General features: G+C 46.1%; 1 protein-coding gene across 1 annotated transcript in view; it reads right to left on the minus strand.

Moving 5' to 3' along the window:
* GCH1 (GTP cyclohydrolase 1) overlaps positions 1 to 20,857 on the minus strand; it is a 29,002-nt gene extending 8,145 nt beyond the window's left edge. Inside the window, exons 1-5 of the mRNA XM_078596394.1 lie at positions 19,965 to 20,857; positions 2,736 to 2,845; positions 1,048 to 1,103; positions 827 to 858; positions 135 to 219 (exon numbers count right to left, since the gene is read on the minus strand). Of these exons, the coding sequence (XP_078452520.1) occupies positions 135 to 219; positions 827 to 858; positions 1,048 to 1,103; positions 2,736 to 2,845; positions 19,965 to 20,364 (683 nt within the window). The 5' untranslated portion in view covers positions 20,365 to 20,857. The remainder of the gene's footprint in view (positions 1 to 134; positions 220 to 826; positions 859 to 1,047; positions 1,104 to 2,735; positions 2,846 to 19,964) is intronic.
* Between the last annotated feature and the right edge of the window lie 2,322 nt (positions 20,858 to 23,179).

A 23,179-nucleotide genomic window follows, 5' to 3' on the forward strand; every position in this document is an offset into this window, starting at 1 on the left:
CTAAGAATATGTCCCAGTAGGCAGGGCTGCCAGTTGACCACGTGTCTCGCTTTGAGCCTCCCAGTAATTGGGTAGCTTTAACCGGGCTTGAGTGACCATTTTATGCCACGGACACCGTTTGTCGTGCAACTCACGTGGCTTCGATGACCACGCCAACACCTGCAGGCTGCAGTGCCTCCGTCACGGCCACAGCAATTTGCTTGGTCAGCCGCTCTTGTACTGGTGGCGGTGTCAAAGAAGAGAAGTCACGAAACCATTTGTGATGGACCACGTGGAGAGGGAGTCGGGAACATAGCAGTAGATACCGCCACTCAAAACCCGATCTACTCTATTTGATGGCCCCGAATGGCTCCCAGCTGTTTTGTGTACTCATGCCATAGAGTGCCCATTTATCAGTTGTATATACAATTAGTATGGTGTATAACCCTATGTCAATCCGCTGATGGATGAAGACCACACTTCACCATACTGGTCAGTGCAGGTTGTGTTCTGATATTATATACAATACATGTGTATATAGATACATGTGTGTAATTTATTCTTTACAATTCTATTCGCTATCCGCTGCTGGATGAAGACAGCTCAATGTCGATCGATGCCTGTGGTCTCATGCAGCTGAAACTCATAGATGTATCGTGCGTGTTCCGATTTCATCGCTCCACTCCCATTGGCTGTACTTTGATTACTAGTTTTCAGTTTGTCTAGATAGTCGTTACTGGTTATGATGAATTGTTAATATTACAGCTTATTTTCTTCTCAATATTAACAACGATCGTGATGATGGATACGCTGAGTTGTGCAAGCTGCTGCGTTGTTTAGTTCTTACCTTGGAGCCTCCTGCTGAACATTTCAACGATCCTGAAAAAAACACAAAAATAGACGAGTTTATAAATACCCAGTCACATAATGTAACCTAAGCCGTGCTCGTGCTTTTTTGCAAACAAAAGGACTGCCCGTTTTGTTGTTCTTTACCAGCAACGAGGTGTACTTTTAGCTTGTGTGTGCACTGCCAGATTACAACGACCCGCAGTTTCCACCACTGCTCACCTGGCCAGCTTGCTGAGTCCCACCACCTTTTTGTTGGGCAGGTATCCAATGTGCACCTGTACACACCCAAGACAAAGATATATCGCCTCAACAGACTGTTGGGGCAAATGCTGTTGGCGAGCACCTATGAAGGCCGGCACGGAACGCGAGGCGGTGGTTGGTCAGAACCACGCCCGGCCGCCTTTGTCTCCCCAGTGCTGATGTTTGTCCACCGCACCAGGTACCCATTTGAGGCTGAGTCGACATAGGCGAGACCCAGCACGGGTTCAGATTCAGTTTCAGTTTCATTTATTAGATATAGCCCTGTGAGCCATTCAGCTCTTGAATCGGGTGCAACCGCAACAAACAAAAACATGAACAAGAAACATCTTAAAGTGACTACACGCAAACAGAAAAATCCAGGAAAAACCAGCAAAGTCTTCCATAAAAAGCACCGTATATCAATGCTGTGTGCAAAAACCCAGTGGGATGCAAGTCAAACAATAACAACCGTAAAACAATTTAGATTAAAGTTATCAGTCTAACTCTGTACTACGACAAACAAATATGGCTAAACCAAAAGTTTTCGAAATCACCAAAATAAAGTGAGATAACCATCACTGGTGTTGCACATTAGCACCCACACATGTTACTGGAAGGCACTAAACAAGTACAGTTAGACGACCAAGAATAGGGGTCAAATGTCAAAGTTTTTTAAACACGTCGTCTTTCGCGACAAATATGCATAATAGAGGTTTTTTTGGGTTAGATCGCCTAAATATAAATGTGTCATTAAACCCACCACCACCTGACACAACCAATTAGTAAGGTTTGTCACTTAAACAAAACATACCCACGATATTGACTCTCTAACACATCGCGTGTGCTGAACTAGTCACGAATTGGCATGTTTTATTTACGTGACAAACCTTACTAATTGGCTATCTCGGGTGGTGGCAGGTTTAACGACACGTTTATGTTCACGCGATCTAACCCAAAATAAAAGCCTCTGTATTATATCAAAGTAGACATCAACTCAAATTAGCGTTCATCAGCAAGCAGGCTCTTGAGAGGGAAATTATGGTTTAAAGCTTTCGTGACTGCAGGGATTCATCTTCTTGGTTCTTTCGGTAAAGTCACGTAGAAGGGAAATAATAAAATAATAAAATAAAACATAATAAAATTATTCTCACGACGTTTCGGCCACAACGCAAGCAGCCGTCCTCAGGTGAAGAACAGGTCTGTCAAAAAGACAGTATCTGAATGGGCACCACCAGGCTTGGCAGCGTATATTTAAGTTGGGTTGGAGGGGGGAAGGGGCGCCTTGACAAAATAATTTGCAAATTCCTTTGTCCAAGGCGCCCCTTCCCCCCTCCAACCCCGCTTAAATATACGCTGCCATGCCTGATGGTGCCCATTCAGACGCTGTCTTTCTGACAGACCTGTTCTTCACCTGAGGACGGTTGCTTGCGTTGTGGCCGAAACGTCGTGAGAATTATTTTATTATGTTTTATTTTTATTATTTTATTATTTCCCTTCTACGTGACTTTACCGAAAGAACCAAGAAGAGGGAAATTATGCTGAACCTTCTACAAAGTGATACGTATTTTATCGACCCCGAAGACATGTTGCGCCAAGTCATTCCGTAAAGAGGTTAGAAAGTGGTGAATGCGTAAAACCGAGCCAGTGACAAGCAGTGCGGAGCATACCTTGCCAACAAAGGGCACCATGTGATGCTCACACATGGAGAACATGTCAATGTCCTTGACGATCACCATCTCGTCGTGGTCCTCATTGAAGATCGCGTCGTTCAGGATGTCTGCGAGCGGGGAGGAAAACCAAAGACAAATTCGCCTCTTGGATGATGGGCACAAGTGCGTCTAGTTTGCGAGTGCCAATTTTGGCCAGAGCTATACCCAGCTGTGATCATATCCCGCCCTCTTCCGCCCAACCCTTCGCCCCCCCCCCCCCCCCGATTGCAAATCTTAAACCTTGCACTCAGAACAGGTTTAGAAACCGAAATCACAGCCCTATCGGTCGGCTACGTATGGTGCGAAAGAAGTTTAAGATACATCTGCTAACTGGCAGTGTTTAAAGGGCGCCTAGGCGTGCATCATCATTCACAACTGCCCGGCAACGCGGTACTCTATTATCAATGCCAAAATCAAATCAGCACCCTGACGGGAAGGCTCGGGGCAAGTGGCAGTTGCTACCACGTGCCACTGATGCTGCGCGTCATGGCCCGCTAAAACACATGCCTGCGGAGGGAGCTGGTAGCAACGTTGGGTTGCTCGGTCAATGGCCAGGGTCAACGGCGGCGTGGTGTATTCCGCAAATATGCCCGACTGTGAGGGCGGGCACAAGCCGGCGTGAGTAGGTGAAACGTTGAGTTTTATAAGGGCACCACGGGGTGACCAGCCCCTCCCCACCCAGCCCCTCCCCACCCAGCCCCACCCCTCCCACCCCCCACCCAGCCCCACCCTCCCCACCCAACCCCTCCCCACCCTCCCCTCCCCACCCAGCCCCTCCCCACGCTCCCCTCCCCTCCCCACCCAGCCCCACCCTCCCCACCCAGCCCCTCCCCACCCTCCCCTCCCCACCCAGCCCCTCCCCACCCTCCCCACCCAGCCCCTCCCTGCACGACGGACGGACGGACACATTAATCCCCTTTGGGCTGGTGGAACCAGGAAGTTTCTATCAGTATGAACCCGCGTGACTTGGAAGTAATTAAGCCTTATAGGCCAAAGGGCTAATTGCCAAAGACAATAAATGAAAGGCACCAGCCAGATTGTAGCCAACGTATCCGCCAGCGGCGAATAACTTTACCGCGCCACTTTTATTTGTATGAGGGTCACCCAGGCAAATACCTTTCGAGGCATACCTCGCGAAACTCAAAAACACTCTGAACCCCGAGACAGCAGGTCTGTTGATGTTTGTGCAGCTTATCTCTGACACCTATCATCGCGGCCCCCCTTACCCGCCCACCCCCCAAGCAGCACCAGCTCTGAATAACCAAACTGCACCCCCCCCCCACCTTTCTCCCTTCCATACAAAATCCCCTTCTCATTTTCAAACTCAACCTAAGCTTCTCGCTTACTTTGTATTTTTGTGATTGCTCATAAGAAACAATATTAGAAGGGGAGTCGGACGAGGAGACGCGCTTTCATCGAAGTTATTAACAGCGTCGGCGTTAAAAGATGTGTACTGACAATTGGATTGGACAAAATAGGCATGAATATAAAAAGGATAAAATGTTATATTCTTGGTTCTCTCGGTAAAGTCACGTAGAAGGGAAACAAAAAAATATATAAAAACATACAATTTTCACGACGTTTCGACTGCAAATTCTCATCAGGTGTGGATTTCACACCTGATGATGATTGCTTGTGTTGCAGTCGAAACGTCGTGAGAATTTTATTATATATTTTTATTATTTTATTGTTTCCCTTCTACGTGACTTTACCGAAAGAACCAAGAATATGAATCCCTGCCGTCACGAAAGCTTTAAATCAAAAGATAAAATGTTAATTATCTCAGATTCTACCGATCATGAGGTCGTTATAACAGCTAATGGAAATTAACTACAGGGCATCATAGAATATATATTTGTTTAAGCCTGCCAATTGGCGTTGAAGATAAAGATGAGCAAAACCAAAAGTCTTGTACAGGTTTGCTGGAGAATTGAAGATGCACATTGGACAATATAAACACACCTCAGAATATGCATACCGGACCGGACTTAATATCATGAAATAACCAGGTGGATGAGAGTAATTTGGGTTACTTTTTTGAAAACTGGACTGAATCATGAAAAGTATCATCCTCATCTTACTAACAAGAAAAGTGAGCTGAGGCAAAACACGTCACGACAAGGGATAATGGCTGTAGTCCACCCACTGCAGAGAAAGAGAGAGATTGACATCAGCTCATGTGCAGATACTGCATGGAATGTTGCATCGCAAGGCCTTGATGGATCGTGATTATTTCCGTTATCTAGCAGATGATTGACAGTGGCTGATAATGACGATGGGGGTGACTCGCATCCACCCGACTTCATCTGCACTCCAGTTCTATCCTGGGGCATTAATGCCCGAGTCCTATATTTATACTTTTCAACTTTTGTGTGCGTGCGTGTGCGCGCCGCGGGTGGACTGGCGCATAATAGACTAAGCTGGGGGGGGAGGGGGGGATTTGTCGCGATGCAACATCGCGATCGTCATCGACCGTAATCGTTATCGTCACAGATTATATCAGCACAGCCTGCCGGCGTGAGCGAGTGAGTGACGCACGCGCTCACGTTCCACGGATGTGGGATCCATGGAGACGCCGGTGAGTGACTGCCCTGGGGGTGGCCGCTCATTCACCGAGAGGGAGCAGCTGCTCCCCTTGTCCGCACCACGCGCACGTTTCCTTGCCCAAACACCAAAATGTATTTGTTCTTTTATTTTTGCTTTCCACTTGCCGATGCTGTGGGTGTTGGTCTGGGGCTGATGTCGGTGATGATGGTGACGGATTTTGATTCGGTCGTGGGTAATGTTCCACACGAAGATGAAGGGGAAATAAGTGGGAATGTGAAATGTGATGACAATATCATAATGATGGATAAAACCTGAAGATTGGGAGTCGTGGCCCAGTGGTTAGCACCCTGCACCATCAACTTGGTGACCTGAGATTGATTCCAAGCCACGGTTAATATTGCGGTGGATTAACCTCAGCATTCCAAAAATATGAATATGCCCAAACATTTGTTTATAGGTACTGTACATAATTTGTTGAAACATTAAAGGAAACATGCTGAAATAATGTGAAATGCTAATGTAGTCGCAATTTATGCTGAATAAATAAAAAATCCATGTTGAATAATGCAACCCATGAATAGGCATGGGTCAGGGGCTCTCTTATTTTTGTAATTGGATATCTCGTTCATTTTAAAAATTTATAACATGGTAAACAATGGGCCTTTGGCCAAATAACCCAGTATGTGGCCGATATCGTTAGATCTCGGAAGTGAATCAGGCTTGAGGCTGGGTAACATCTCGATGGGTGTCCACCATTCACAAAAACAGGCGTCTGTGAAGATCAGAAATCAGAACATGTATTTATACTGGAAGAATCCGATGAGCTATGAAGCTCTTTTTCACACATGTCCAGTAAGATGCGTCGGAGTTACATTGTAAGCGCAGCAAAATCCATTGTACTTCGCCATGATCCCTGTCATCACCAACCCGCACTGACCAGTACGGTGAAGATGCTTACCCCGAGCCCTCATTACTCTGATAGTGCATTGTCTTTGAGCTGTGCGCCTGTTGGCGTCCTCTGGTCGGACACCGTTTGAGATGCGGCTCAAAAGAAAGCTGTCTCTGGTGTGAACCAATCAGTTTCAAGGACAATGCATATATGATCAGTGTGTTTATTGTTTGCATTCTGACCGCAAGTATTGTGGTTAATGTAGACATGATTCCTCGTAAAAAGGTTTCAGTTTTGTTACCAGAAAAAGGGGAAAAACCTATTCTTATATTTTGGTACTGGCAAAGAAGGCCTCATGATGCAGTACGGTGAAGTATGGTCAAATAGGCCCCATGGCCCACACACCATGGGGAGGCCCTCATCAAACGTTGGATTGCGCCTTGCAAAACGAAAGTCAGGTGATTCTAGATTTGAAGCTTTCGTGACTGCAAGGATTCATATTCTTAGGTTTTTTCGGTAAAGTCACGTAGGTAAAAAATAAAAATAAATAAAAGTAAAATAAAAGTAAAATAAAAAATAAAATAATAGCTGTACAGCTATCGTGCTGTGACGGTTCCACCTGAAGACAGAAGCTTGTATTGCCTCCGAAACGTCGTGATTTTTATTTTATTTTTATTTTACTTTTATTAATTTTAATTTTTTACCTACGTGACTTTACCGAAAAAACCTAAGAATATGAAAGTCAGGTGGCCAGTTGGTAGTCTGCAACTAATGTCTCCGAGCCCTGCAGGCATCAACAGTGTGCCCTGAGAAACCCTCAAGGATTATTGTCGGGATTGATTAACAACAGGTGTTGGTGAGTGCACGTGCCACGCAGGAAAGAGATCACTGCAAGTACCACCCAGAGCTCGCGTTCCACAGACACTCGGACGTTGATCATTAAGGCTGAGCCGCTTAGTAACGGGATGCGAGTGAGAAAATAAATATTCAATTGGATTGAAAAAGGCGAAAGACCCCGGGGCCCGCCCAGGACACGCTGCTGGCGGGACGGTGTCTCTCGGCTGGCCTGGGAACGCCTGGGAATTCCCCAGGAAGAGCTCGAGTCTGTGTATAGTAGTGCATAGTGGTGTAGTGTATAGTGTAGTGTATAGTGTAGTCGTGTATAGTAGTGTAGTAGTGTATAGTAGTGCAGTGTATAGTGTAGTAGTGTAGTGTATAGCGTAGTGTATAGTGTAGTCGTGTGTAGCAGTGTATAGTAGTGCAGTGTATAGTGTAGTAGTGTATAGTGTAGTGTATAGTGTAGTGTACAGTGTAGTGTATAATAGTGTCGTAGTGTATAGTAGTGCAGTGTATAGTTTAGTAGTGTATAGGAGTGCAGTGTATAGTAGTGTATAGTGTATATTAGTGCATAGTGGTGTAATGTATAGTAGTGTATAGTAGTTTATAGCTGTGTATATTGTAGTAGTGTGTAGTGTATAGTGTAGTATATAGTAGTGTAGTGTATAGTAGTGTATAATGTACTATAGTCGTGTCTAATATAGTGTGGCAGTGTATAGTAGTGTATATTGTAGTGTATAGTGTAGCAGTGCTGGAGGGAAAGGGAGGTCTGGACCACCACGACTCAACACGCTGCCGCCGCGACCCTGACCAGGACAAGCGGATTGAGAAACGAAGGAAAACGAACGAAAAACGAACGAAAAACAATCAACAAGTAATCCTCCATTCTGACGCCATATTCTGCTTGTAATCGGATTACCGTGAGTTAGAGTGTACTTATTACTGTTCGCGATTCCTTCGATTGCAATACAAAAATTGAACGGGGATTTGTTTTATTGCATTAAAAAACGATTCCAATATTTTCTTTAAAAGATTGAACGGGGGGAAAGGTCGTGTCGGGGACTTGGGTTCGGGTTAGAGACGCGGATACTGGCGCGTGATCGTCATGCGAGGGACGACGTTCGTGGTGCAGTCGCTGATCCATCTGAGATTCAATCAAAAAGTCACGCCGAATGTGCTCGTGTATGAAGAACGCGGGTCACGAAAGTAATCCGCAACTTACAAATTTGAAAATCGTAAATCGGTAACAATATGGATTACCTTTAAAAAGGGACCATCAGAACAGTTCACGCAATGTTGAGGTTGTCACACTATCGAAGAAGAAGAAGACGAAGAAGAAAAAAACATTTTGAAGCAAATTCTGAACATCATTCAGCGGCTTTGGTGGCCTTCATCCAGCAGTGGATTGAAACACGGTCGACGATCGACATTTTTGTATTCACGTTTCTCATCCAGTACAGCCAGGGCATCATTGATTCGCGTCGCAAAACGAGGTTTTGGTTGTGCAATTGTGAGACCCGTGTTCAGCTCCTTCCAAACAAAGGCTCCCCACCGTGGCGTGCGGTGCCCGCTAACGTCGGCACAGCGGCAGAGTGCTGAGCACGGTGACAGCACGCGTGGAGCTCTGCACTTGGGAAGATCTTAAAGAAATTGTCTCTCTGTGTGTGTTTCTGAGAGGCACCCACCAAAGACACACAGAGATGCTTGCCAGAAGGTGCCTGTATTAAGTAGGCAGGCGATGTATTTATCGGTGTGAGTGTGAGTGTCACTCCAATTTTACGGGCGGGGTTACCCACCCAAGGTACACTTGATTTCTCTATGTAACACAAACTAGATTGGAAGCTTTCGTGACTGCAGGAATTACTCTTTGGTTCTTTCGGTAAAGTCACGTAGAGAATCAAATCAAATAATAATATAATACGACGTTTTCGGTTGCAACACAAGCAACCATCATCAGGTAAGAATGAATGATAAACCACAGACACGGAAACAACATAGGCAGACACACGTGCAGAGAAAGACACACACAAATACACACCGAGCGAGACACACACCAAACAAACACAATTTTTTTTCCTGGGTACTAAGTGTCATTTTTTAATTGCTTTTGCCTCAAAAGTACAGAAAATGGCTATTATTCTCCACAAACGTTGCTTCTGTGACCAGGACTGTATGTGAACGAAAGACACAAATGCACACGTTTTCTCATTGAAAATAAAATACATTTCAAAATATCACTGTCCTGGTCACAAAAGCAAAGTTTGTGGGGAATAATAGCCATTTTCTGTACCTTTGAGGCATAATCAATTAGGAAATAACACTCACTACCCAGGGACAAAACACAAATCTTTTGTTACACAGTGAATTCTCTATCGCAGGCAACAGCGAATCCCCACGAAGGAAGTGGCTGAGCATCTTAGTGCAAACCAAGTCTCTTTGTGTCATTTGATTTGACACGCGCATGCAGGCAAATCTTTTATTTTAGGAAAGCAGTTTGCGCACACATATATAATAACACAGAACCCAAAGTTCATCCAACAGAGACAATGCTCCTCAGCTTGACCTTACAGATTGAACGAGCAAAAGGGGCAAATGTTAGCGAGCACCTATGAAGGCCGGTACGGCACGCGGTCGCCTTTGTCTCTCCAATGCCGATGTGTACACACCGCGCCAGGAATATTTATTTGAGGCCGAGTCTACCTAGATGAGGCCCAGGACCGCGCACGGATATTCGTCAAGGATATTATTGGGGCTCGTAGCGCAGTGATATATACCCGCGACACTTTCTCTCCCCCAATGAATGTACGCACACTAAAGACAAAGATCCCCCGTATAGCCTGCACAGACTGTTGGGGCAAGTGCTGTTCGCGAGCACCACCTATGAAAGCCGGCACGGCACACGAGGAGGTGGGTGGCCGGCATCACGCCCGACCGCCTTTGTCTCCCTGGCGGCGATGCTTACACACTGCACTCGGTACGCATTTGACGCCGAGTCGACCTAGGGGAGTCCCAGGACCGGTATCAGATCATCTTCCCTGGTTGTTGGTGGCCGTGAGCGGGAATGGAACTCTAGCCTCGTTGGGTTCGTAGCGCAGCGTGGCGCTAACCGCTACGCTACCGCTCCCCCCTCCCCACGCGAAACACACGAGAGAGAGAGACACACACACACAGACACCCCCCACAACGCACACAGGCGAGAATAGGAGTGGCGTGGGGTGCCGGTTGTGTGTCAAACCACTCACGCGGACAGGCGAGTGTGTTGCGAGGGTTTTAGCGTAAACGGATTAGTTTACACAAAGCCTCGCTGGTTGTCCACAGACCCCCCCCCCCCCCCCCCGAACATTCATGCTATCGCGTTCATTCGATTATATGACCCGCGCGCCGCCGGTCTCGCCTTCCCCCGTTAAATTGGCTTTCCAATGAATCCAATTTCTCGTTGTCGATTAGCATAGACATTGTCAAGCGTGCTGTGTGTGTATATGTGTGTATATATATGCACATATGTGTATGTAAAGCGTAGGGAGTGGTAGCGTAGTGGTTAGCGCTACGCTGCGCTGCGAACCCGGAGCCCCGAATTCTCGATGACCGCTCACGGCCAACACCCAGTGACGATTATTTGAACCGGTTCTGGGCCTCCCCTAGGTCGACTCAACCTCAAATGAGTACCTGGTATAGCGGTGTGTAAACATCGCCACTGGGGAGACAAAGGCGGTCCGGGCGTGGTGCTGGCCACCCACCCCCTCTCGTGCGCCGTGCCGGCCTTCATAAGTGCTCTCCGACAGCCCTTCTTACCCCAATGATCTAAGGCTATGCCGGGTTTAATTTTTGGTCTTTGTTGATATGTTTTCTACACACCTGCCATCACGTGCGGTTGAAAGCAGCCGGATGTTTTATGAGTGGTCGTGTTTACTAAGAGTTTCGCATGTGCGAATTTTGATGTGCGTTAATATGCACACGTGATGAGCATCGTACGGCTTGCTCGGGATGGTGGGTTGAGAGGGGACGAAACAGTCCATATTAAACGTTTTTTTTTAGTTAGATCGCGTAAATATAAATGGTCGCGAAAGACTACGTGTTAAACGAACACAACAGTACTATATATTACGCGTACTCTACATTCATTTAGAAGCATGCGTTCATAGTATTTGGCTGCTATACATTTCCACGTGATAAACCATTTCATTTGTGGCCAGGTCGCTAGCTCGGAGGGCCTTACCTGGTAAAAAGAAAATAAACTTGATTTGGAGAAAGAACCAAAGAATAAAACGAAAATAGTTTAGCTTTATAATTGAACGCGTGGTATTGAAAAGATATTAATAAATAAGCGACGGAGATAGCTCAGCAATGTAATCCCCTGATCACCACGACCTCCCACAACTTTAAATCAACTGACACACACTCGTAGGAGGCCTATCCAAGTACAAACTAGACACGTTTCTGATACACTTCCAAGATCCAACGAGATAGGCCACATATAGCTTATATAATCATTGACACAATGCTGATGCAGAACTTGACATGCTGCCATCGCTGACTTACTTCGTGCAGCCGGGCAATTGACACTTTATTTGGCTCCTGTTCCCACTTTTCGTCATTCTCAGTCCTTTGGAACCTCGGCCGACACGGTGCGTAGCTTTGGCTCTATCTCAGGAGGCTTTTGCTTCCAGGTTTTCGCAGTTCACTCCATAACAGAGGGGTTTTTTTGGTGGGGGTTAGATCGCGTAAATATATAAATGTGTCGTTAAACCCACCGCCAATCAACACAGCCAATCAGTAAGATTTGTAACGTTAACAAAACGTCTCAATTCGTTACGAGTGCAGCAAACACCGGTGTGTTATTTACATACAAGTTGCTTGGGAAAAATAGATAGCACGGATAACAAATACATATGCCCTGTATACTTTGTCGAAAAAATGCATTTGGTAAGCAGTTAATGATGTTTCATTGAAATGACCCAAACATTGATTTGTCCTGGAGAAATCCGATGAACTACAACGCAGTTTTTTTCACAGATGCCCAGTAGGAGCTGGACATGAAGCTAGCTAGATGTGACAGACTCTACTGAAACCACTGGCTACTGTAAAACCACGCACGGGGAGAAACCGGCGGCAGCTATGAAAGAGAGAGAAAACAAAAATCAGTTTTGTGACAACGCTAAGGCCGCTCTCAACTCATTTGACTGCAACGTTGCTTTGAATACGCCACACTATCTCTTCGACAGGGTTACTCTTCTTATGCTAACCCAATGCCGATGTAAACCCCTTTAACATTGACCAGGATGGACCATGCAGCTGGTGGAGAGTACGTGCTAAATGAACACACCTCGAGAGCGGTGGGCAGTGCATGTGGGTGGGAAGTGTGCGTCAACAACATTGCATCGTGATTCGTGTAGTTACTCAGTCATGGAGAAGGGGGGGGGGTCACTGAACCTCTGCTGGTTTTTTGCCCGCAGATAGTAACGACGTTTTCCTTCTTTTAAAATGTAGTTATGTGTGGGGTTATATTGAGACGCCGACCTAAGTTCGATTCACTGGAGGCGTCACCGTTACTGCGTCTCGGATTTGCCAAGCAAAATCTCAAATAGCTCACGATGACCTGCCATTTGGAATGTCGTCATGTAGATCTTTTACCGTTCAACAATTTCCGGCTCAAACGTAATCAGCCGAGTAGCTGAGCCCCTGTCATCTGCCGTGATCATGCAAGCCGCTCACAGGGGCCAGTGCGTACCTCGGCACCGTCCGTGCCCGAGGCTGATTGTCAACTCCATTAAGTGCGCGCCTCTGCTCAGCATTGCTGCCAAGGCAATTTAATGTCAGGAGCAGAAGACCATCCATTTGTAGGACAAAGATAATTTTATATATATGTGTAGGCGATATACTTTTTTGGATAGAAACATAGATAATTTGCTATTCATATATACTACCACTTGATTACTATCATACCAGGAAGAATGAAGACCATGAGTAATGCATTTCCTGTGATGTCCAGCTCTCCATTAATAGTGCCACCTCACTGGTATTTCATAGATTAACATGATGAAAATGTATCCGATGTATGCTGTACATATACTATATAAACGAGATGCTACCAATGATATTTCTAATTACAGACTTCCCACCATATACTCAACTTGCCCCATACTTGCTCATCATTAGCTCCCAGCAATCCAACATGTTGTCATTATATTATTGGTTCTTTCGGTAAAGTCACGTAGAAGGGAAATAATACATTAATAAAAATAAAACTGAGTAAAAATTCTCACGACGTTTCGGCCACAACGCAAGCAGCCGTCCTCTGCTTGCGTTGTGGCCGAAACGACGTGAGAATTTTTTTTATTATGTTTTATTTTTATTATTTTATTATTTCCCTTCTACGTGACTTTACCGAAAAAACTAAAATATGAATTCCTGCAGTCACGAAAGCTTTACATCGAAATATTGTCATTAACTTTCATTCTTCATTCTCTCCAGCAAGACGTATGATTATTGTTTTTTATTTTACAAAACAAATTAGGCTAGAATGCCATCACAACGCTTCCAAGGCTGAATAGGTTAATAATTTTGGAATGTTGATGTTCACCTACTTGAATGACAGAAGCGAGATGTTACAACTGTAGTGTAATAGCGGCGGCTGGTGGACAGCAGCAGCAACTGCGGTGGACAGACAGCACACACGCCGGTGAGGGTGTGCACGGTGTGTGGGCAGAGAGGAGGAACGAGGGCAAGCGTCACGGAGGACCCCATCTGTAGGCCCCTGGAACCTGCTAGCGGGTTCGAGAAGGGAGGCACGGTCAGGGCGGAGCGAGGCGCCGCTGGGAGCATAAAAGCAGCCGAGAGGGGGAGCTCGAGGCTGCCGGTTCTGGGAGTGGACTCGTCTTGTCGTTGCTGTCGTCTCGTCGCCGTCGTCGCTAAATGTCTCCGCTAGATATTGCGCTACGAAGAATAGTAGTTGGTTATCTCAGTCAGCGCCGTCAGTGTTAGGCGGCCAGTGTTGTGTACAGGCCCTAGGCTGAGCGACTGTGGAGAGCGTGTGGACGAGACCGTGGAAGTTGTTAATAAAGAAGGTGCCTCCTACAAACTCTGTCTCTGAATTGTTGACGCTATGCAACTATGCCAATGATCAGGCAATTGTTATGGAGAGGAGCCAATGTCAGGAGCCTCAGGACAACACCACTGAGCAGGTTTTGTTGTGGTTGTGCTGTGCAGCTATATGATGTGTCTTCGGGATACGACCCGAAAAGCGTTGGGCCACCCTGTGGGTGGTTATGACACGATGTTTCAAATTCACATTCAGTAAATGTCACGCCACCTTAGTGGAACTCAGAGTTTTGTTAAAAATTGTGTCGTTGCAGAATTTGTCTTGGGAAATATTTCAGAGGCCTTGGGCTGCACTGTTTTTCCGTGAACATTATTGTCTATTTAAAGGACATGTATTTACGAGTCCGTGAATGAACGAGAAGGAAGTTCCACGTAATAAATTAAATCCAATCACAGACAAATGTTATCAGGATGCTGATGGATGTGTAGTGGTGATACGTGCTGGCAGGGAGGATCGTGAGACAGCGCGTGGTGGGTGGCTACATCGCGGTCCGCATAGGCCCCACCCCCTGGAGCAGAGGGCTATGTAAGGCGATGCGCGGGGGCACTCGGGGAGTTGGTAACCGGCGAAGACAGAAGACGGAGGAAGAGATAGGCCCTGGGACCCCTAGCCCCGCTGCCCTTGTAAGGGCCGGGGCTCTGTGAGGCTCAGAGGCGAGGCCTTGGGATTCACGGCCCGACGCCCTTGTAAGGGCCGGGCTGTGTAACTCAGTGGTCGAGACCCGTGGCCTGGCAAGGCGGGTCTGATAGCTCCCCGTGGGGAGAGCGTAACCGGAGAGCCTGAGTGCAAGGCAGAGTTAGGCACGCGTACCCTACGGGAGAGACTGAGTGCGTGGCCGAGCCGGGCGCGCGTAGGGGTCTGATAGCTCCCCGTGGGGAGAGCGTAGCCGGAGAGCCTGAGTGCAAGGCAGAGTTAGGTACGCGTACCCCACGGGAGAGACGGAGTGCGTGGCCGAGTCAGGCACGCGTAACATAGGCGTTATCTCGGTTGTGCCTGTTACTGCGCAACCATTGTGAATAAAAGAGTGCTGCCCCGTCAACTCGTCTCCCGCCATTATTGAAGATATTACAGATGCAATAACAGATACAAATTTAAATAAATGAATCCTTCTTGAATGAAACCCCGATCATTGTCGGTGCCAAATTAACACCGAAATTCCACATTCCTATGGCAGGAACGCGTCTCTCCACAGGACAACCGCTGTTGGCTTGAATACAATGTGGTACTCGTTCTATGGACCCGAGAGAGATGTTAGATTGAGTCAACCAACAATCACGATTTGAACTCACAACCTTTACAATTGCGAGCCGCTCACTCTTCCGCGGAGCGTGCGACGCGAGAGGGTCAAAAACACCAGAGGTGTGGATGTAATCTCATATGCATGACTCATATAAGGTGGCCCAAAAATCAAGACCCATTGTTGTATTTTAACAATGACATTGTTAAAATGTAATTTATTTTAACAATGGCATCTTTCTTTTATTGTTCATTCTTCAAGTTAATATTCCATCCGTTATCATTATGAATATCTACTCTCTTATTCTTCCTGTGGGGTCACCTCAAATCTGTTGTTGACAAAACTCAAGTAACCTGAATGAATTGAGACAACAAAATGCAATTGGTGAGAATTCGTGCATGAAATAACGTTATGTGATTTGTAAAAAAAACAATAATGGCCCTATGTGTCCTGAGTTTTGATCCACCCTGTATAATCTTGATTTCAGGTCATTTATTTCACCAATTGTGAGCCTGCTAGCATATTTTTTTTTACTCGAACTTATACAACTTATGTTTACGCAATTGTGGTTACATTTTCCAGTAGATCTCTATTGAAAAGAGCCTGGTCTCATACCCAAATTGGTTGACGTGTTAACCAATCGGATGTCTCTTAAGTGAACCTTGCCCTGGCCATAATCAAATTTTGCTGCGATTTTAGTGCCGTCATTTCCTCACATAATCTTTTACTGTTGCTGTTGTTATTACATTTCTAGCGGTCCAGTTACACGTGCCTTTGTCTGGAAGCTTCAGTGTGTACATCTGTGTCATTTGTGGTTTTTTTAAATCCTTTATATTAAGTTCACTTGATTGCTTGCTTAGGACCGTGCAAATCTTTCGGTCGTTTTTTAACCCACTTCCCGTGATCCAATCGAGCTGACATTTTCCACACAGACTCGTTGTGCGTGACAATTAATGTTCGTGAAAATTTTTTTCCAAAATTTTACACTTCTTAGGACAAAAATAAATTATATTTAATTACCAATTGCTTAATGCTGCCATGCAATCATCTGACCCATAGGTGGCAGCCATCTCAAGCCAGAGGACGAGAGGACTCTAGCCGCTACGCATATAAAGGATTTATAGTGAAAAACTTTGTTTTTACGGGTTATACTTGTTTCCTCATAACCCCATGGTCTCTGAGCCCTTCCATCAGTAAACATGCACTGGCCTTCCAGAACGATCACAACTGATAACACTGTAGACCGCATGGCATGAATGCCAGGCAGGCATACGTATACAGTACAATTAGCCGTTTGTAAATGTCAGTGGTTATATATGTTGCTACACAGTACTTGAATGATGCTGGTGCTGATGGTAATGATATCCTATGGAGGAATATCAAGATATTGCAGTGTGACATGAAGTTTTGATATCCAGTCCCGGAGCTTCAGCAGATGCGGAGTGACATTTCAGGGAATGAGTAACAGTGGACAGTTTTTTACTCGGAGCAGGTTTAAGTTGGCTGCTTGGCTCACGGGATAGGGGTCGATCGTCAATATTGGTAATAATTTAATATAGACTCCAAGATACAGTTAGTAAATGGTTATAATCAATATCATAGAATTACGCACTTTTCTCTATCTACTGCTAAAGGGAAGCACATCATCACAGCAGGAATCGCTCGATGCTGATCGTATCCGTCAGCAGGAATTGAACTTAGGTGTGGGGGGGGAGGAGCGGTGGCCCAGTGTGTTGACCACTAATTAAATCCAGGATGCTGATGGCAGTGTATTGTTGAGGCGGAGAAAAATAAAAACGTCTGGTTTAGAAAAAGGGATGTTACTCAACCTAAAGCAATTTGAATAAATCAATCCCTCTTCTTGAATTCTTCTTCAGTGATTGTTAATTCCAATTTTAAGTATGTTAACCACTGCGCCCCAGATTATGGCAATGTCTAAACACCTACGCGCACGCATAGACCCTGACACACTAAATTCACTCGCTCACTCTCACGCATGTGCAATTATCCTAAAAAAAATCACGTGCGATCAATTGTAAATTCACTCGGGCGCACATTAAAACACGCAATCTCTTTAACAGACACTCGCGCATTCACGATCACGCTTGAATTCACTATTGCGCGGAGATTCTCTCAAAAGCCACCACGTTGCCTCCACGTGCCCATTCACACTTTCACACTCATGCATGTTCACTGACTCACAACGCTCATACATTAATTAATTATCACACACGCACACTACACATTAATTCCCACAATTGTATTCACAAATACGTTTTAATAGACTGCGGGGGTAACGGATGTCTGCATTCATAAAATTCTAGATTTGAAGCTTTCGTGACTGCAAGGATTCATATTCTTAGGTTTTTTCCGGTAAAGTCACGTAGATAAAAAATTAAAATTAATAAAAGTAAATTATAAAATAAAAATCACGACGTTTCGGAGGCAACACAAGCTTCCACTTGAAGACGGAAACTTGTGTTGCCTCCGAAACGTCGTGATTTTTATTTTATTTTACTTTTATTAATTTTAATTGTAATTTGGTATCTACGTGACTTTACCGAAAAAACCTAAGAATATGCATTCATATACACACAAGTTTACACAAAGACAAAGCTCGCCTGTATAGCCTTAACAGATGCTTGGGGCAAGTGTTGTTAGCGAGCACCTATGAAGGGGGGTGTGGCCAGCACCACGCCCGGCTGCCTTTGTCTCCCCAGTGCTGATGTTTGCACACCGCACCAAATACTCATTCGAGTACCGAGGGGAGAGCCAGCACGAGTTAAAATAATCGTCATTGGTGCTGGCCGCGAGCGGGAATCGAACTCGGGTGGCCGGGTTCGTATCGCAGCGCACTAACCATCACACTACCGCTCCCCACAATCTCACACGCACAATCTCTCTCACACACACACCCCGCCACCAATAGGTGGCCCACGTCACCATGGCGCTTGGCGTCAGGATGGGTGCACTTTGAGTCCACGTGGAGTGACGAAATCTCGCTTGCAGCACACGCACACGCACCCGACACATTGAGTCCCCTCTGACACACATTCATGTGTTCACTTGATGACATTCACTTGCATACCAAACCCCACTCTGAGAGGGTGCAACGATGCGTGTCAAATGCCGTAGTGAATTCACGTAAATGAAGGCACGGATGTGATTGTGTTACGTGACCTGCCAGCGAGACTCACAAATACTGAACACACTGCAGACGCAAGTGCTGTTAGCGAGCGCCTATTAAGGTCGGCACGAGCGAGTAGTGAGGCCAGGCAAACTATAAACTAAACTATTTTTTTTATATTACCAGGTAAGGTCCACTGAGCTACACTGTAAAGCTCTTTTTCAGAAGCGACCTGCCCACAAATGACAACTCAACGAAGTGGCTCATCACGTGGATATTTATAGCAACCAAATACTTTAAAACGCATGTTTCTAAATGTAGAGGGAAAAACCCGGAGCACTCGGAGAAAAATCCACGCGACCACGCGGAGAAAATGCAGGCGTCAGGGTCCGGATCGAACCCACGACCTCCTGCACACCAAGCGAAGTTAGTTAACATCGCTCGGCTGCCCCCCGTCTCCCCAGGACTGATGTTAACGCACCGTGTCAAGTGTTCATTTCAGGCTGAGTCGACGTGGGGCCTGCTCAGCCGTGAGCGGGAATCGAACTCGGGTCGCCAGGTTCGTCGCGCTCTCACAGAAACGCAAATTGCACTAACCACTACGATACCCCCCCCTCCCCGCTCGCACTTTCACACACTCAGAGGCTGCGCGCCTGTGGAGCTGTGGTGGCGAGCCGTAGTTATCGCGTTACAAACCCAGCCAGATGAGTTCGTTTCCCGCTCTCGGGGCCAATATCGGTGAGGAATATCTGAAAACGGTCCTGAGCCTCCCCTCGGGTCGACCCAGTCTTGTATGAGCACTGCGTCCGCTGTTTCTTGTGACCATACATCGCTGGGGACACGACGGCAGCAGAGCCTGGCGTTGGCCGACCTTAATATGCGATAATAGGTTTTTTCCCTTTTTTCTGGCAACAAAACAGGTGTTGAGATGTTAAAACACCAAACTGAAACATTTTTACAAAAAATCATGTCTGCATTAACCACGCTGCTTGTGGTCAGAATGCAAAAAAAAGTACTCTGAAAATAGATGCATTGTCCTTGAAACTGATTGGTCCACACCAGAGACAGCTTTCTTTTGAGCCTCGTCTCAAACGGTGTTAGACCAGAGGACGCCAAATATGCGGACGACCTTAATATGCGTTCGCTAACAGAACCTGCTCCAACAGTCTGACAACGCATTTCTTGACAACTGCTCTTTGTGTTTAGTTTGTTGTCCTTCCCCCACACCTCCGATAAGCGCGGTTGGTTTCGCGCGGTGGTGTGAAAGAAGTTCAGCATTCGTACATCCCGTCTGTTTACGGAGAGCGGCGTCGTACATCATTCAACGCAAGCGAGCCTTACCACCCGGGCCACGCGAGTTCCATTTCCACTCACGGTCAAAGCGCAACAACGGGCGTGACAGCCTCACAATCTCGCAGCGCAAAATAAAAAAAACCCACAACTCAACTCACCCGCGAGCCTCTCGTGGTAACCCCTGGTGAAGAACTGCATGGCTTTGGCTGCCCTGCCGGGCGTCTTGAGCAGCCCCTCTCTGCCCGGGTCCTCCCCGATGCCCCGCAGGATGCCCGTGTAAGCGGCCTCCAGCTGCCCCAACGCCGCCGCTGGGACCGCTGGGGCTGCGTGCGCGACGCGTGCTGGAACGGGCACCACCTGCAGCCCGTTCGTGCGCTCCGAGTGACTCGCAGGGAGGACGAGTGGAGGAGGAGGAGTAGGCAGAGTGCCCTCGTCGCTTCTCACGCCGTCTTCCTCATCCCCTTGCTCCTGCGCCGCTGCTGAGAAGCCGTTAGCCAGGGCGTACTTGGAGCAGCTTCTGCTGCCGCTGTCCATGGTTGTGTTGGCGTGAGCGTTCATGCGTGCGGTTGAGTGCGGCTGCCGTGTGTGCGTGTGCGTGCGACTAGGCAGCTATCGACCCTGGGTTGTTTGATGCGGCTCCCCCGTGTGAGTGTTTACGTAGGTGCCCGTGTGCGTTAGATTATGCCGGTTAGCTGCGTGCGTTGTGTGTAAGTCCACGTAGGGTGCGTGCCAAGTGTGTGTGTGATTATGCAGGCACCTTGTGTGTGTGTGTGGGATATTATGTAGATACCTGTGTGTGATTATAAATATACCTGTCTGTGATTTGTTTTTTTATACAGGTGTGCTGGGAGTGTGTGTGTGAGTCGGTATATATGTGTGTGTATGTGAAGAAATATTATGTTAATCTTCTTTATTATGTTGATCTTCGTTCGCGCCGTATGTGCGTGAAGGCTTATGTAATTGCGCGCGCGCGTGCGCGTGTGTGCGCGTGTGTGCGCGCGCGTGCGATTGTGGAACTGTAGCCGGCAAGTGCGCAACAAGTGAAGAGAGAGGCCTGCTCCAGCCGGTATTTATAGCGAGAGCCGAGGGAGACCCCCACCTCCCAACCTCCAGCCGCCCAGCGAGCAACGTCACGTCACTCACTCTCCACCAGACAGCCCACGCAATCGGAACAGAGGTCGATGATTTATGGGGTGTACCTGGTATCTGTGACGGTGTACGTTCAGCGCTTCGTTTCAGTCGGAATTAATTTGGCAATGCCACATCCGTCTCGCCTTATTTGTCTTAGACCCGTTGTTCTCAGTATTATTATACGAATTTCAGAGCATTAATAATAACAATAACAGGTTATATTCTTGGTTCTTTCGGTAAAGTCACGTAGAAGGGAAATAATAAAATAATATTTATATGATTTCCCTTCTATACGTGACTTTACCGAAAGAACCAAGAATATGAATCCCTGCAGTCACGAAAGCTTTAAATAAAAAAATAACAGGTTACTTTATTGTGGATACTAGTGGTAGTGCCTTATGCCGATCCAGCCCAGCAAAACTATGAAAACATATCCAGCGAGAAATGAAGCCCTGCATATTGTGGTATATGAGGAGAAGATGGATCAGAGAAAATACTCACGTTAGAGGCATCATGTTGACTCTCATTGGGTCCTAGGCAGGATACATGATTATCATCGTCGCCATCACCGCAACCATCACTGTCGTCATCATTGTCATCGTCGTCATCGTCGTCATCGTCGTCATCATCGTCATCGTCGTCATCATCGTCACCATCATCACCATTCATCATCACAATCATATCTTCAATCATGATCGTGAGCCGTGGACCATCCACTGCTGGATGAAAGCTTCGCCTGTTCATCATCTGGTCTCGCCGCAGCCTCCGATTAGCATGGTTGTCTAAAACGTACGATGCGCAAAAAAGTGAAACAAAATACATACATAGCTTGGTTTAGATATGTGAATGACATATTTGTGGTCTGGCCACAGGGCAAATATACACTTAACGATTGTTTTAATAATCTCAACTCGTAAAACCCGTCCATACAGTTCACCATGGAAGTGGAAGTTGACAACTCTTCCATTTCTTGATATTCTGCTCGGGCCCGGCTGAAACGATAAAATAACAACACGGCGTTTACCGAAAGAAAACGCACACTGACGCCTATCTGAATGCATAGTCACACCATCACCCCGCACAGAAATCCTCTCTCATCAAGATGCTCATACATCGGGCGAAGAAAGTGTCAGATGGTGATAGTCTAAGAAGTGAAATTAAACATGTTAAAGAATCGCTGCAATTGAACGGTTACAATTCTGCACAAATCAACAGGGCGCTGAATGCCAAAACAAAATCAAACAGCACAAGCATTGAAACTGACCAAGTAATTAAAACTATTTAAAAAAATATCGTATATTGCAGGAGTAACTGATAAACAAGCCAGATTTTTTGGAAAAAAAAACTAAACATCCGAGTCAGATTTGGCCCAGTACATGAAATACAGAAACGAATATCTGGTACTAAAGATGTATTACCGAAGCTATCAACAGAAGGTGTGTACCGGATTAATTGCTTTTGTGGCAAATGCTATGTTGGTCAGACAGGACGAATGATCAGCACGAGACTAAAAGAACATCAGAGAAATATTAAATACTCCCAAATACAACTGTCAGCAGTAGCAGAACACAACTGTTAGCAAGGACACTCAATTGATTTTGATAATGTTGAAGTTTTGTGCAAAACTAGTTAATACTGGCCTAGATTAATTCGATAATATATCGAAATTGAGAGAAATAAAAATATTGTTAACCGTTGGGATAGTTACAGGCTTAATGCTGCTTGGAAGCCAATCATCAAGTAATGCACTGTTTAACTTAATGACTATACAGGTCACCGTAACGTCGATGGTGATTACCTGTGAGCTCTACAAAAACAATGTGCATGCATAACGCGCGTGCATAATGTACGTTGATCACCATATGAAGAACCCAACCGGAAATGGATACCCATTGTGATGTGTTGGCATTAACCCCCCCCCCTCCTCTCTGGCTTTCACACGTGAGTGGCTCACAAGTGACGTCATCACATCTATCCCTCTATTTTAGAATTAAACAGGAGGATTTCTCCACAAATCTGTCTGTCACCTGATGATGCTGGCTGTAATTTCTGGCGAAACATCGTACTCAGATTGTAAATGTTCTGGGTTTACTCTCCAACACACCGGTGTGCTGTACGAGTAACGAATTGGCACGTTCTGTTTACGTGACAAACCTTAGTAGTTGGCTGTGTCGGGTCTAACCCAAAAAAACTCTATTATAGATTATATTGGTCGCGAAAGCCTACGTGCTAAACATATATA

This window comes from Lampetra planeri, chromosome 7 (genome assembly GCF_965212315.1).
Source record: "Lampetra planeri chromosome 7, kcLamPlan1.2.h2, whole genome shotgun sequence".
NCBI classification, from domain to species: Eukaryota; Metazoa; Chordata; class Hyperoartia; order Petromyzontiformes; family Petromyzontidae; genus Lampetra; species Lampetra planeri.